At 41.0% G+C, this 16,841-nt stretch overlaps 1 protein-coding gene across 6 annotated transcripts in view; it reads right to left on the bottom strand.

Moving 5' to 3' along the window:
• Positions 1-3,737: 3,737 nt before the first annotated feature.
• The window catches only part of ST18 (ST18 C2H2C-type zinc finger transcription factor), a 208,365-nt gene continuing 195,261 nt past the window's right edge, over positions 3,738-16,841 (bottom strand). For all 6 annotated transcript variants that reach the window (XM_048840644.2, XM_048840646.2, XM_048840645.2 and 3 more), the window contains 6 exons: positions 16,750-16,830; positions 14,917-15,138; positions 13,313-13,401; positions 11,691-11,794; positions 9,371-9,514; positions 3,738-6,251 (listed from right to left, as the gene is read on the bottom strand). In XM_048840644.2, coding sequence (XP_048696601.1) covers positions 6,111-6,251; positions 9,371-9,514; positions 11,691-11,794; positions 13,313-13,401; positions 14,917-15,138; positions 16,750-16,830 — 781 coding nt within the window. In that variant the 3' untranslated portion in view covers positions 3,738-6,110. The remainder of the gene's footprint in view (positions 6,252-9,370; positions 9,515-11,690; positions 11,795-13,312; positions 13,402-14,916; positions 15,139-16,749; positions 16,831-16,841) is intronic.

The raw sequence follows: 16,841 nt of genomic DNA, 5'->3' as shown, positions 1-16,841 counted from the left end.
CCCCTTCTTCCTCTCTGGTATTTGAATTCAACACACACACTTACTTAAATCTGCATAAATTATAAGGCAAACTTTTAGCACAGCAGAAGTCCCTGGGTAATTAGATGCTGAATAATATTTTAAACAGAGACAAATAGTGATTTAAACCACACACACAGGTTTTATCATCCATTTTGCCTCAGAATGATTTATTAAATGTGCTAGCAATAGCAGACTGGAAATATTTTAGAGGTTATTTCAGACACAAGGCCTTTTTTGCGTTATATTAAAAATTATTTACCTGGGGTTATTTACATAATTCAGCCTCTGTTGTGGAAGACACTAATTTCAATGTAGGACATAAAAGCAATAATTTCAGTGGCTAGTTAAAAACCTATCCTGTAACAGTCTTTATGTAACAACAATTTAACCATTACACATACTATTTAATATTTTCTATCAAAAAACCACTGGGAAAAGTGTGTTTGATTTCGTACTCACTAATTTCAGAAGACTGTAAGCACTAGAGAGGGTATGTCTTCTAGTGGCTGCTGCCCCAAACCCACAATTTTGGGGCAAGTAGTCTATACCACAAAAGATGATGTCAGCTTTATCTTGCATTGGAGGGCACCATGTGGGTGGATGGATCAGATGATACTGTGGATCACAGTTATTTGCCTGGCCCTGCCTCTTTCTCATTGCTGTGATTTGATGCAGGTGGTGCACTCACGAAAAGGCTTCTAGAGGGTCATGGATATTCCATGCCTACCTCTCCATACATATGTATAGATGATACCTTCCAGAAGAGGAAACAATCTTCATTGTTCCAAATAAATATTAACGCGAGTGTCAGAGTCTTGCTTACATTACTAATTAAAGGCCAGATCTTACTGTCTTAGGTGAGTAAACCCATTCATCTGAGAAGTGAGCAGGGGGTGGTCCTAATTGAACATTTACTTTCAGCGACTATGCTGGTAGTTCTAAGGTATTTTGAACTAGTAAGCTGACGTTAATGCAAATGATAATGAACTCCCTTGGGCTAGAATTTGCAAGTGCAGCATGATTTAGTGATTTAAGCAAAACTGGAAGTCAGGGAATATGGGGCCACGTTCAGAGTCCCATATTTAAAGGATGATTTTAGGGAGTTGCCTAAACTCTAACTCAACTAGCTTAGCATATATTAAAGACAGTGGGTATGATCCACACACTTATTTAGGTGCCTAAGTCCTGTTTTCTGGGGCCTAAATCCTGTTTTCAGGCACTGCTGCAATCCACAAAATTTCTGCTCATCTGCTGCCTCACCCTATAGACCAGTGGTGGCAACCTGGGCCCACGAGCCACCTGTGGTAATCCACTGGTGGGCTGCGAAACAGTTTGTTTACCTTTGCATGTCTGCCCACAGCTCCCTGTGGCCGCGGTTCACTGTTCCCAGTCAATGGGAACTGTGGGAAGTGGCATGGGATGCAGGGAAGTGCTGGTTGCCACTTCCCACAGCTCCCATTGGCCAGGAATGGTGAACTGCAGCCACTGGGAGCTGTGGGTGGTCTTGTGGCCCGCCAGCGGATTACCCTGACAGACTGCGTGTGGCCTGTGTGCTGCAGGTTGCCCACCACTGCTATAGACAGTTAAACTTGTTGCCTAAGTTTTTGCCTTTGGACATGTGCACTTCAGCCTCACTCCAGGCTCTGGGGCACCTATCTCCCCACATGAGCATGTGCACTGATGCCTCCCACTAGGCATTTGGACACCTATCTTCCACCTAAAGCCCAAAGTGATTCAGAAACAGGGAAAGACAGGCATCCAGCTACCCAAATTGTGTGTGGGGGGGGCCGATCTGGTAAGTAACCACTGAACACGCCTCCTAGACTGGGCCCCTCAGGCAAGTTTGCACAAAACACTCAGGGAGCACAAAACACGCACATTTACACAAAATCCTCTTTCTACTGCTCTGGTAATGTAAAGGGGTAATTTATGTTATAGTGATGTAAAGGGGTCTACGTGTAAATGAAAACCAAGTCCTCAGACTCATTTACACTCATATCAACTGAGTGTGTAATGTACCTGCTGCACATATTACCGCCTTATATGGTCCACTGAGTGAGCAAAAGGTGGTCTGAACTGGGGTGGTTTACCTGAAGAGGGTGTGGAAACAAATGGTGAAGGAGAAAACCAAACAACAGTAGCCCAGTCTTCACTTTACCTTACAAGTCACTTTCACCTTCCTCTTAGAAATAGACTTGAACCAAATTTCTAGATCTAAACATCCCTGAATTTGGAGAGGGGTTGGATTTCAAACCTGATATGGATAAGGTTGTCAACTTCCTCAAGGACCTGCCTCTTCTCCGAGGCCCCGCCTGCACTCACTCCATCCTCCATCCCTTCGTCACTCGCTCTCCCCCACTCTCGCTCACTCACTAGTTTTCAACAGGCTAGGGCAGGGGGTTGGGGTTGGGGTGTGGGAGGGGATGAGGGCTCTGAGCTCCAGGGTGAGACCAGAAATGTGCGATTCAGGGTGCAGGAGGGGGGGTCCGGGCTGGGGCAGGGGATTGGGGTGTGGGAGGGGAGTGAGGGCTGCGGTTCCCGTCCAATGGGAGCTGTGGAACCGATGCTCAGGGCAGCACCTGTGGGCGGGGGCAGTGCATGAAGCCTCCTGGCCACCCCTCTGTGCAGGAGCCGGTGGGACATGCTGGCTGCTTCTTGCGAGCCGCACAGAGCCTGACTGCCCCGCTGTGGCCAACCAGACTTATAGCGGCCTGGTCAGCTGCGCTGATCGGAGCTGCCAGGGTCCCTATTTGACCAGGCATTCTGGTTGAGAACTGGATGCCTGGCAATCCTAGATATGGATCAGAATTTTTCAAAAGGCCCCTCTATCTATAATGAGCTGTACCAAAATCCCAGCTCCAAACACTTCCAGATGTCCCGAGTATCCAAAATTCACATTTTGCATCTTGGGCCTATCTCTACTTCCAACTCTGGACATGTTTGTTTTTCCAGCATTTGAATAATTTTCAAATGGTGTGACTTTGCCCATCTACATCAATTGTACTCCACCATCTTCCCTAGCTTTAGCCCTTCCAGTTTCACATTTCTTTTACTGAATTAAAGTCATTCTTGATTTAACCACATAAGATGGGAGTCTAAGAATTGACATGTACATTAAAGATAGTAACGTATTTTCTACTAACAAAACTAAATTATCCTATTTCCACTTGAATTGACAATAGAACACAGAATCAGTTAGAAACTGGAAATATCTTCTTTCTAAAACCAGCACATTTTTCATTTGTGCAATGTCTAAACACTGCAAATCTCAGCAAAAAATTGCACTGAAATGGTAGGTGGCTCCTAACTGTTACAAACTTTATGATGGCTTTTATGTTTAAATACCATTTAGCAGCTGTTAAAGGTCAGCACATATCCTTTCCTTTGCTAGTGTAGAGTCTGAAGCTGCCAAGAAAAGAATGCATGGTGCATTAAATAATGTTTAAATGTAGTAATTATTTTCTTGATTTCTTTTCCCTGGGTAATGAAAGGGATCACTTAAGTATTTCCATTTTTCTTCTTACTTCCATCTGACAATGTAAAACACTAATTAAATTATTTGTACCATAAATTTACTTACAAGGATGACACATTTTGTACACAAAGCAAGCAAAACACCTGACACATTGTACAGTGCCAGGTGCTGCTAAAAATGTGCAATACAGATTGTTATCTGAAGGCTCAAAACCCTCCCCTCCCCAAAACTTGCAGCGATGTTTCATTATCAATTTTATTTCCTACCATACACCAAATGTACAGCACAGAACACAGTTTTGTTGCTTTGATGTAAGAAATATTAATTGTATGAAGAAACAGTATACAAACTACTCCAAATTAAAAAAAAAATGCATACATCATTGCTTTTTACAAAAGGTCTAATTTACAGTATAGCTCATCAATGCAGTTTAACACAAAAAAGAAAAAAAGATCAGTGCACATTACAAAACACATCAAGTACAAAGGAAGCAAATAAATACGAACATACTTCACAAAACATCCTGAGCAAACAATCCAAACACAGACAAATTAACCTGAAGCCATTGTAAATCATAGTAATAAATATATAGGTTGGCAAGAGATTTTTTTTAAAATGTAAATTAAATAAAATATATAACAAATTTGTTAAAATATGTAGTTAATTACATTTTAGTCTTTGTAATGAGTGAACTCATTTTGTATGCATTTAACAAGTATAGCAAATGTCTGCTTTTTTTTTTTTTTTTTTTTTAGCAAGTACAATAACTTTAATAGCAAATATTTGTTTGGTGTCCTCCTATTTATATTAGACAGCACATACGGTAGCTTTTGAAAAATCGATTTAAAAATAAACACAGCTCCTAAGAACATACATCATCTTCTGTCTAAACTAAGATTAGAGGGTTAAACCAACCCTCAAATGAAAAGCAAGCCCCACCTAATGCAAAACAGTGATCACAGTGCATGAATTGAATCACCTTTGAATATTACTTTTTGTGCAGGAACAGTAATAATATATGTGTATATGTCAAGCCTGTGAGTGCCACCATATTCATTCTAAATATAAATGAGGCTAATAAAAATAAACACTTTCATTGTAGCACAGAAAAATTAAACACACGCTAGATCCATGTATACATTTACACTGAGGCACATATGCACATGAGGTGTGTGTGCATACAAAAAAGGCAGTTTAGCTGGTTGTTTATACCTTTTTTTAAAAAAAATAAATATAAAAAAAACTTTTGAAACAGTGCTTAATTACTTACAATCCCTGAAATAGACATTGCCTCTGTTATAGCAACTACTAAACTCTGATTGATTCAGAAATTCAAAACCCAGGCTAACTGAATACAGATGCACAGCCAAGTACCGTTGTACGCGTGTGCGTCTCTGTGTGTCCATATGTACTGTAGCACTTGGCACCCTACCAAAAGACTGGTAACCAATTCGATACCAACATTGTCTTTGTGTATAAGGAGGGGTTAAAATCAACCAGTGCATTGCTACAGTTCAGGTTAAGAGAAAACCAATTACAGTGAGACTGGAGCATTATTTTTCTCCAGGTTGCCGCCTTCTAAGCTTCTCTCAGTTCCAACTAGTATGATAAATGCCATTTCAGGGGAGATTTGTTGGACTAACTGGTATGTACAAAATGTTCAGTTTGGATGCTTTTGTATTTTGCAAATACAAATGCATAATCATATTGGTCACTTGTCCAATGTAACAACATATTGTACTAAAAATGTACCAGTCATATCAAATCATCTCTCTTGTTTAGGGATGATTAGTTTTTCTCTCTGAACTAACTTGGAAAAAAACCTGCATCGTTAAAATAATTCTGAAGTTCTTTTGAAACATTTTAAATAATTGTTTGCGTAGGCTAAAACACACAGCCAAGTCAAATGCTTTGCTGATTGCTATATTTCATTATTGCTAACAAATTCTTCAACACGCTGTGGTCCAGCAAACTGTGCTTTTTAGAGCGCAGGTTCCCCACTAGTGGGAGCCATTTATCTTTTCATTCCTTGCTTCTTCACATCTTACGTTACTGCAAACCCACTTCTGATACAAAGCCATTATAAAAAAGCAGGATGTGATGAAAATAAAACTAGAACAACCGTTCAGTCATTTGTTACTTTCATAGTATTTTTTTTTCTTCCTGTACAAACCCAGCAAGATATTTAATTTACAGTATAACTTTCAGTCTATTTAAAATCCCATTGGAAAATAAATTAATAAACACATTTGTAAAAATATGGCAGGCCGCAAAAAGATAAAAAAACACAACTCTTTGATTAGAAATAAATAAAAATATAAAAAATAGTTGCACACACTTTTTACATTCACTTTACAAAAACTGAGTGCAAAAGAAGGAAAAAAAGGAATTGTACTGAAATAAATACAATATATTAATTGAGTGCATTGCTGTTAATACAAATAGTCTGTTGTGTTTTCCTTCCTTTTTATGTCAGCTGGGAAAATTAGTGCAATGTTGCAATTGTAAATGCAGCACGGCAACCTACACGCGTTAGCAGTACATGAACTCCTAACAGATCCATCTGGAGTTTACTGCTGTTAAGTAATTTCTGTTGCCCATCAGCCTTCACATCCTACACATGGATGCCCTTCACTGCCTGTTTGATACTTTCCAGCAGAGCTTTGCATTCCGGGGAATAGTCCCGTTCCAGATTGCTGTACATGTCTGTGAGTGTATTTACATATGCTTCAAAGTTCTGCTCACTGATTGGCCCCTAAATGAAAACAAAACATATTATGCCAATTTCAGGAGCCAAAATTAAGGCCTCCCCTCCCCCCCCCCCCCAAAAAAAAAAAAAGAATGTTAACAGACAACATGCAAAGTGACAATTTTTCGGTCCTGTCTGAAAGCGACTGGGGAGAGCTGAGGTCAGATGCATGGCACACATCCAAATTACTGATGGGCTTGTTGAAGGTGAAGGGAGTTTAATGTGTTGTGGGAACCACATGCTCACCCTCTAAGAAGGGAGTGTGAGGCATTTGTCTTAGGTGTGCCCTGCTCTTTAATTCTGGCCACATTCTGTGTGCCTTACTCGAGCATGTAACGGAGGGGAGGGATAGCTCAGTGGTTTGAGCATTGGCCTGCTAAACCCAGGGTTGTGAGTTTAATCCTTGAGGGGTCCATTTGGGATCTGGGGCACAAATTGGGGATTGGTCCTGCTTTGAACAGGGGGGGTTGGACTAGATGACCTCCTGAGGTCCCTTCCAACTCTGATAGTCTCTGATTCTATGTACTGACTTGGAGTACAGTGGGATTGTGTGTTAATAAGGTAAGGAGGATTTGGATCTTAATGGGCATACATTGTTCTTAGCTCCAGAGGCAGTTACAGAACAAAGTACCATGGTGGGTGGGGATGGAATGGGGTAAAACCTTATGAGCAAAATGTACAATCTGGGTTTTAAGAACAAAACGGGGAGTGTCTGGGTGTGCAGAGCGCGAAGAAAGACAGGTAGAAAGAGAATGCACACACATACTGAGACAAATCCTTAATGCCCTGGTTCAGCAAGTACTTAACCAGGTGCCTGACTTGAACCAAGTGAGTGGGTTCCACTGACTTCAGTAGGAGTGTTAAGCACTTCTTGAATCAGGCCCTCAAACCAAACTTTTATTATCTTCAGTGAAGGGAGTTGGCCAATTCCCAGCCAAATTACAGAGCAGAATCAATAAACTCCTCACATGTTTGCAACATTATGACTGTACAGTAAAATTAATATAGGACTTGATGAGTGCTGTCAGAGATCCAACTGAATAAGACTCTAGACCCTCATCTTAACTGTAGCAGGAGCTGAGAGTGCTCATCACCTCACAGGAGACACTCATTGCTTCACAGGACCAAGAAGAAGGCCTAGTCTATCCTAGACTATGTTGTGATTCTTTTCTGGCACTGGTGCAGTTGTATTGGTGCTAAGAGCTAATTTAGTTGGAATTCAGACATATACAACACTGCATTGTGAAAATCTACTGAGAGAAGATTATCATGATATAGTGCTGTCCATGCTGTTGGCTGGTTCCATGTCATGAGGAGTGAAGATGTCTGAGCCCTGTCTAGAATAGGAGTTATACCACTGCTTTTGTCATGGTGAAAAAATGGATACAAAAATTTCTAGTGTAGATCAAAACCCACAACCAGATTCTTGGATCTGGCTGCGCTGCACTTGGTGATGGATGTGGTTGGGGGGATGGGAAAGGTGGCTTTCTGCTTCCCTGATCCTCAACCTGACCAAGACTGAACCAGCACCTGGCATAGCTTAGAGCAACCTATAGGTTGATGTAAACGAGGGAAGCCCCCTAGGGATCCTCCTATGAGTCTGGGATTCCTTAAATGCAGTGAAAAGGGATCTCAAGGAACACTCTTTATGTCTGGGGTCCAGAGCACAGAGCCACCAAAGGATTCTCCCCTACATCAGGGAAAATTCAGAATGTGACAATCAAACTCATTGCACATAAGATACTGGAAGGACATCAGAATATCAACTACAGTTACTTCCAGCCTGAGCTACCCAGAAATGCAAGGTTCCATCCTTAAGGGTACCCATATCCCATTACAAATCCCAGAGACATGCAGTGTAGTTTGATTTTAAATAAACTAATGTTTTACACGGGATGGGATTCTACTCCTGGAGGGTAAAGCATGGGCAGTATGTGAATATGGCTCCTCCCACTTGGCCTTTGGCATGGTTCTGTTTTGAATGAGAATACACACCAGCCACCCTGAATCTTGTATAGAGGGGCCTTAGGAAAGTGATGCAAAGATTTATTCTTGTATGGATGAAGATTGCCTCATGTTACTGGAGTGCCTCGAAGTCCAGGACACTTTCCCACACTTGAGGACTTAGCTTAACCCTGGACGGGACAGGGACATTCCTTCAGGTTGGGACTAGCATAAAATACTTGCCTTGCATCAAATATTTGCTTTGCATCCTCTTACACCAGGGCAGAGTTTGGGCTCCACTACCTCTCAATTAGGGTTACCATATTTGAACATTCAAAAAAGAGGACACTTCATGGGGGGGGGGCATATTTGCTCATGCCTCCCCAGCCCTGTCCCAATTCCACCTCTTCCCCACCCCTACCCCAGCCCCATTCCAACCCCATCCCCAAAGTCCCCACCCCTACTCCGCCCCCTCTCTGACCCACTGGACCCCTTCCCCAAATCCCCGTCCCGGCCCCAACTTCTCCCCTGAGCGCGCTGCGTTCCCCCTTCTCCCCCCTCCCTCCCAGCTGCGTGAAACAACTGTTTTGCAGCGCAAGCGCTGGGAGCTAGGGGGAAAAAGCGGGCACTCTCTTGAGTGATCAATATTCACCTTCTTTCTCGAATGATCAACATTCACTCTCTTTCTTGACAGGTTTCAGAGTAGCAGCCATGTTAGTCTGTATCCGCAAAAAGAAAAGGAGGACTTGTGGCACCTTAGTTAGTCTCTAAGGTGCCACAAGTCCTCCTTTTCTCTTTCTTCAATGCTCAACCCTTCTTTGGAGAAAAATAATCATGGCAAAATCCTGGATGTTTTTAGATATTTAAAAATTCCTCCCAGATGGCAATTTAAGAACCAAAAAGCTGGACATGTCTGGGAAAATATGGATGTATGCTAACCCTATCTCAATATTTAAAACAATGGAGCTAGTAATATTCCAAACTTTATGCATTTACTGCATCATGCTCATGTAGAGGGAGAGTAATGAAGTGTGGGGAAATTGATTCAACACAGGAAGGGAGTCCCATGTGAGAGGGAATGGATCCCACATCAGTGATGCACTGAGTAGACCACTCTGGCCAGCCAAACGTGGAGACAAATGCTCTCAAAGAAGCAGCAATGGTTTTAGCTGCAGACTTACCATGTGTGGAAGCTGAATGTCGGCAAGGCTGGTGATGAGGGCTTGGCTTAGGCCAGCTAATTCCTTCAGCAGGCTCTCGTTGTTTTGCTCTATAAGTTTGTTCTCTTCTTCTATTGTTTTCAGATTGCTCTCCATAGATGTGATCTAAAATCACACACACAACAAGACCCTTGGCAGCATCATGACTGGAGTTGGAACCCAAAATGAAAGGTTTCTCTTGGAAGAGGGAGCACAAGACTGTGAAAGCTGCCAATTGAGATCTGAACCTCAGTTACGTTTTTATAGGAGTTGCGCATAACACAGCCACGAGATACTCGTAATAGGGGCTAAGTCACATTAATTCTGAACCAGGGAACTCTGCTGTTGTTTCACAAGGAAAACTTATTTAAATGAAGCTGTAGACAGTGGCCCTGCTGAGTGAGGAGTGTATTGTGTGGGGAAGATGAGTTCAGAAATGGATTAGAGACCCCAGGCCTCAAGCTGCTGGGGAGGTGGAAGGGTCAGTGTGTAGTTGGGAATGGGGAGTGTGGCCTCAGGGCTGCGGGAAGGAAGAAGAAAGCTGATGTTTACATTGCTCTTCTGTTCTCACAGCATCCCTGCTGATTGACTATAATAGCAGCAACACTGGTATTAGCTCTTGGGCTACTTTCCTGCCCTCCCCCTTGGAGGAGGTTAGAGTTCTGAACTGACTGGGATTGGAAATAGGGCAGAGAGTGGAGACAATAAGAAATGAAACATACCAGGGAGGAAATTGAGAAGTTGTGTATGGAAAAAATATGATTGTGCAGTCGGTCTCTGGACAGACAGAAGAAAATATAATTTTTTAAGAACCAACACTGAAAAGCACCTGAGGTTAGCAAAATGGCATCCTTTTCTGGAGAATAACTAACAAGAATGAGAGAGCTTGGCATGTACACATTGTGAAAGTTCACATGCAAAAACCTGTGCTGAAAAACTGAAGCTAGAGATGCTGGGTCCTGACTCTCCACAGCCTAACCTCTTGTTTAGTAATTTATATCTGTGCAAAGTGGGTGAAAGTGCTACCATCGGTGAGACTGCAGAATTCTGAATTGGTACCATTACCACAACTGCAAATGACCGCCTAAGGAATAGAGCCATGAAGAATCAGGCCCATTTGTATCTAACTGCACACAGATTTCATAAGAGGGTTTCATGAACTCTGCACACTGTATTCATTTTTGCTGCTGGAATCTCTGTCTGATAGTGACCAGATTAACTCCTTGAGTTGTGGCGGCATAAATAAAGAAAGCAGCAGCACAAATCACCACGATCCCTGCTCTTGAGCTTCTTGATACAATCACAATTGTTGGCCAGGCCAATTTAAGAAGTGACAGGGCAAAGACAAGCAGGGGATGTGCGGATTCAGCAAGTCTCTAGTTCAGGCTATAATGCAGGTGATTCACCAGTACTAAATACCACACAATCGTCATTTGAGGCCACTATAAACTATATTGAACTTGTTTGGGATGAAGTTGGATTCAATCTTATTTTTTAGATCTGTTACTCTTCAGGAAGTTCAACCTAGAATCTTAATGATCCTAACATTCTGAGGCAAGTTTCTGTTCTCACTTTCACCTAGTTCAGCAGGTGAAATAGGAGTGAGTATATACGTCACCCTGTGTATTTACATACTCAGCTCAACCTGAACTGTGGACCTGCAACCAGCACCTTCACCATAAACTCACTCCTATACAGAAATAAAAAAATGAAAAAGATCAAGAGAACTGTGCCTTTGCAATAGCTCCTACCCTACCTAATGCACTGCACAAGCTAGCAAATGCAGCTGTTGTCTGCTATCTACTGTGCAGAGGCAAAATTCAGACTATTTAAATAAAAATATTCATTAGCTGAACATTGTGAACAGAACTAGGGAAAACTGTAAATAATAATAAGGATTACTTTCAGTAGTAGTTAGAGTGTGTTAATAAGAAGTCACAGTCTTGTGACCTAATGGCTTCATTATATTATTATGAAGCCTCTCTATGTTGGTTCTTAAAATGCCCACAGGATATCATATGCAGGCGTGTGGTTAACAAAAGAAAGTGCACATTTTATACCGTAAATATGATTTCCTTGTTTGCTAAGATTAGTTCCCAAAATGCTTCGTTCCTTTTATTCACCCTGCAAGTCTTTTATACTAATACACACCTGTTCACTGTTAAATGGAAAAAGCTTGTCAAAATTTGTTTAAGCCATAATGCAATGGCATGTATGTAGATGAGAAAAAGGATACATAAGCTTAAAAATAACATTATATATGTACATTAGAACTGGTTGAATTGTTGCTTTGTTTTTATACCTGGGTTTGAAGTTTCATCATGTCAGCTTCAATTTTAAGATTGGATTCATTCAATTCTTTTATTTCCTCATCCAAGTGTCTGATTTCCTCATCACTCTCAATACCTGCAAAAAGGTGAATGGACCAAAGACAGGTTTAAATGTGAACATGTGAAAAGAAGTAATATTCTGTGGGTACCTGTGCACTGAACTGTGTAGCATAAAAAACCAGTCTTTCAGATTAAACTGGGGATCTTTAAATGGGTTTTTACTGTTTGTCAAAACTGCATCCTGTGTTGAAGCGTCCTTGAAAGTAGGAAGAGAGATCAAGGGTCAAAGGGTAATTTGAGTTTCATTGAGCCAGTGTATTTCCCTGTCAGAGTAGGTCCCCTCACTGTTCAGTAAAACAATCAACCAAAGCAGGGAGAGAGATGTGAGAGGGAAAGGAGATCTGTGGGCATTGAGAGAGGAAAATCCAAAACACAATCTTTAAAAACAATAATACAGAGTATGTTGTGGTTTTGGTGGAGAATTTTAGATGTAGCAGAAAAATAAGAGCAGTTCCTCTCCCCCTCCCCCTCCAGGGGGTCCGATCCTCATAACTCCATTGTCTTCAATAGAGCTATGACAATTGACACCAGCTGAAGATCTGCCCTGGTACTGCAAGGAGCTCTATATGGGCTGACCAATACAGAAGGATCCGGGCTTTAGTTTGCTGTGATACATAGTGTGGTTTAAAATACTGTGAGAGGGAAATTGTAGAGAGGCCAAAAGAGGCAAAAAGCAACATGGAGAAAAAGCAGCACTCTCTATTTACACCTACCAGCTGAAAATGAACAACTCACCAAAGGCTCAACACAAGCCTGATCCTAGATGTACTGAGCAGCCCCCTGAACCCCGTGATGAATGTTTTCCCCTCACTCTGGGTCTAATTCTGCTTGCAGATTAATTATTTTTATTGCTGTAGCACCTACAGGCCCCTAAGCTCAGCACCCCATTGTGCTGGGCATATTACAAGCATGCAGTAAGAGACAGATCCTGTCCTGAAGACCTTACAGTCTAAATAGACAATATGGACAAAGGGTGCGGCAAGAGAGAAGGTTATGCAGCAGAGTAAAGAATACCACCAAAGTCTCCTGAATCCTGTCACTGGGCCCTACCCACTGGAAACAGAATCAAGTTCCCTATAACTATTTGACAGATGTTCCCTTCTATTTAATGTGGGGAGAATTGTCAAAGTATTGCATGGAGACTGAGCAATATAATATGAAATTAATGGAAACGAGGTAGCTAAACTCTGCTTTTAACATGTATCCCTCTGTGGGTTTGTTTGAAAATCTTTATTTAACTGAGGTAACTCCTGCTGGTTTATGAATAACACAGAAAAAAACAAACCCCAAACCTGAATCAGACTTAGTTGTGTAGTTGTGTACCTCACATGTTATGGTCCACGGATGTAAATGATGTGTGAATGATGTGTATCTTCCGTGAAGAAATTTTGTTATTGTTTTTAAAGAATGAGAACTTAAATACATTTATACCCATTTTCAGTCCCCTTTACATGGTGTAAAGAGGCAACATGTAAATGAGAATCGGGTCCCTAGCAGCTGTATAAATGTAATCATCATTTGCATGTCTCCTTACCCCCACTTGCTTTAAGCTTGATAGTCATTAGTTCTTCTGAGATTTTGCCCTTTTTTATGGCTTGTGCATTCAGAGGACACCCTGACAAGCTAGAAAAGATAGAAAAAATGCTGTGACCCATGTGAAAATGGAAGCAATCCTTTCATAGTAATATTACAGTGCTCATGCTCAGACCTCTATTCCTAAGGTCATGTCAGCAGCTCCATTATAACCTTGTTACAGGGAATAAAATAATTCACAAAGCTATTTTAGCTGTAAAAAAAAAAATTCTGACTTGAAAATTGGCACCGAAGTCTCAGCCTCGAAGCAAACTATTTTTACAGTCATTTCAAACAAATGAAAATAGCAGCGGGAAGTATTCTAAGGTTATGTGAATGTGATATTTACAGAAATCTTGAGGTCATATTGGCCCATCAATTTTTAAGCAGAACTTTCCACTGTGTTTATTGAGGAATTACACTTCAGAAAAAAGGGGGCAGTAGCATGCCTTTAAATGCTGAGTATACCAATTAAAAAAAAATAATCTGATGTACAGATTTTCACTGTGCCTAACTATTGTATCATTTTGATGATGCATAATAATGATCAATATGATGATACTTCTGGATTCATACTATAGGTTTTTTAAGAGATTCTATTATATATAGTCACTTTGCTTTTTGATGACTGTCAGAGTTATCTGCTATTTCAAATCTTACAATTGGTAATTATCTGAAGCCATTTGTAGAGAGCACTCAAGGGCTAAGGTTGACTGCACGGTCTTTAGAAGTAAACAACAAGAAATACCCCTATGCTCAAGAAATGGCAGAGGGATTCATATTCTGATGTAGTCAAACTGGGAGTGAAGGGAAATTTTGCACTAGTGGGACAAAGTATTGTTTTTGCTTAGCTTGTGAAAAATAAGGGTTCTAATGAAAGTGGTGTTTCCACACACGGAGCAGTGAGAGCTTCTAAGATTTGAAGTATAGTCTACTATTTCTTTATCTTGAGCAGACTACTGGCCAGAAGGATGTCCCAATGCTAGCAGACCACCAGAAACTTGTTTGGTCTTCTCTACACTGGGAAAATGCATCATCTTACAAATCATGTTAACTAGTGAAGTTCTTAAGATTTTTTTCTCCTTCTAATGTCTTCAGGGCTGGATCTAGAAAGCACAGGTCTCATGTAAATGTTCTCCTGCATGGGGATGGCTAGCAAGAATTTAGCAATTTGTGTAATAACAAAATTAATGCAATTGTTGCTTCTGCAAAACCTTGTGGTGAAATTTCAATAACATTTTGGATTACCTGCCAAAGATACACAATCAATACTAGTAATTTCATATAAGTCTAGCTACCTTCTTGTTGTACCAAAAGCCTGTAATCAGTCTCAGGAAATCTAGAAAGATCTGTGAAAGTCATTGTCTTGTGGGCAATGTTAAAAATAGTTGTAACCTCATGCAAACTCTCAAGTTATTCAGCTTCCTATCACCTCAACTGCTATATAAACTCTTCATAAGAATTCAACATAATTTAATTAGATTACAGCTCTATTTTTTTAAAAGCAACACTACAGTGGATTGTCAAGAAAAAACAACAAACAAGAGAGAAAACACAAAATTATACCTTCTGTGGGTGACAAAAACATTATTAACATGACCCAGCCCGTTGCAGCCTGGCAAAGGACAGTGTGGCAGCTCTTGTTTGTTCAGTTTCCAGGATAATGAAGACCCATGGAGAGGACTCTCCTTCTGTCTCTTGGCAGCCAAAGGACAACCAGAAGCAGTGCGATGAGAAGTGTATTTACCTGATATGTGACCTTGGCCATCACAGCCTATCACTGGACATCTACAGAAACACAGCAAAAGAATCCTTATATTTACTCAAGAGAACAGAAGACAATAGTCTAACAACAGCCATCTAAGAAAAAGAGTCTAAGTGGCTACTATGCTGTCTGTGCTACTGTACTAGGGCTTGATCCCAAGGAGCACCTGAAGGTCCCACTGATGTCAGTGCAAATCTCAGGATTAGGCATTTCTAATACAGCTGTATGCCTTAACCACTTCGGCACTGACATCATACAAAACTATGTCAAAGAGAAAAATAATTATCATCAGAGGGGAAAAAAAAATCACATTTTAACGGGTTTGTGAAAAGGCAACATTTTTTGTTCTCTATTCAAATTTTTGGCTAAAAACAAAAGGTGGTTTTCTGCACGTGGAAACCTGTTATTTTCCAAACATATTCCAAATACTTGGCAAAGTGAACCCTGGTAGTTTTGCAGAGCTCTGTCAGTATTAATGGGAACATGCCTAGGGCCTTTCATATGACATACCAGACATCCGAAAGACAATCACTAACTGAAATACTAAATACTAAGACCAGCGCAGGAAATAAGTAAGTCCTTTGTTGTAAATGAACAAGGTCCTACATACCTTGGCAGCTGCTCGTTTATTTATTTATTTTCACAGAACACATTCTCGAGTTAGGAATAAAGTGGACTTGAGTAGAGTTATAGAATCATAGAATATCAGGGTTGGAAGGGACCTCAGGAGATCATCTAAGTCCAACCCCCTGCCCAGAGCAGGACCAATCCCCAACGAAATCATCCCAGCCAGGGCTTTGTCAAGCCTGACCTTAAAAGCCTCTAAGGAAGGCGATTCCACCACCTCCCTAGATAACCCATTCCAGGGCTTCACCACCCCCTTTGTGAAAAAGTTTTCCTAATATCCAACCTAAACCTCCCCCACTGCAACTTGAGACCATTACTCCTTGTTCTGTCATCTGCTACCACTGAGAACAGTCTAGATCCATCCTCTTTGGAACCCCCTTTCAGGTAGTTGAAAGCAGCTATCAAATCCCCCCTCATTCTTCTCTTCCGCTAACTAAATAATCCCAGTTTCCTCAGCCTCTCCTCATAAATCATAAGTCTCTCCTCATAAGTCATTATCAGTTTTTTGCCTTGGTTGAAATTTTACCCCTGTACAGAAAAGGGATAGCATAAGGCCTATGTACCACTTCTACCCCAGTAATCCATATTTTCAGGGACTTAACGTGTAACTTGTGGTAGTTCTTTGCACAGCGATGGATTTCACCCTTTGTGTTTCCAGGTGTGATACATGAGATTTTGGTGAATGTTTCCAAGAATTTGTTAATTGGATCTAGGGTTCAGTTTCACCACTGCTACAGTTTATTGAAGCAAACATAGCAAGATTTTGCCATAGTCTAAAATTTTGTGAATTTTAGACTGACTTTTCCTAAATTTTGCCACACTTTGTGTCAGATAGGACCTGAATGAAATGTTCCACCAGTTTCACTAGCTGTGGAAATATCCTTTATCTTAGCTTTAACAGTAGGATACACCCACATACGTCTAAGAATAACTTGCACATTTCTTGGATGTACCAAGCACAATCTTGTTCTCCCTTTTGGCTGATAAACCCCTGCTGCTGCACTTACTTAAGTTCAGGGTCTTCTTTTTCTTCCTTGGTAGGAGTAACTTTGACGCCACCTTTCCTGGCACGAGGGCAACCAGACAAGCTAAAAGAAGT

The sequence above is a fragment of the Caretta caretta genome, chromosome 2 (assembly GCF_965140235.1).
Source record: "Caretta caretta isolate rCarCar2 chromosome 2, rCarCar1.hap1, whole genome shotgun sequence".
In the NCBI taxonomy this organism is placed as follows: Eukaryota; Metazoa; Chordata; order Testudines; family Cheloniidae; genus Caretta; species Caretta caretta.
The sequence above is the reverse complement of the archived record's forward strand: the minus strand, read 5'-3'. Positions and strand labels throughout refer to the sequence as shown.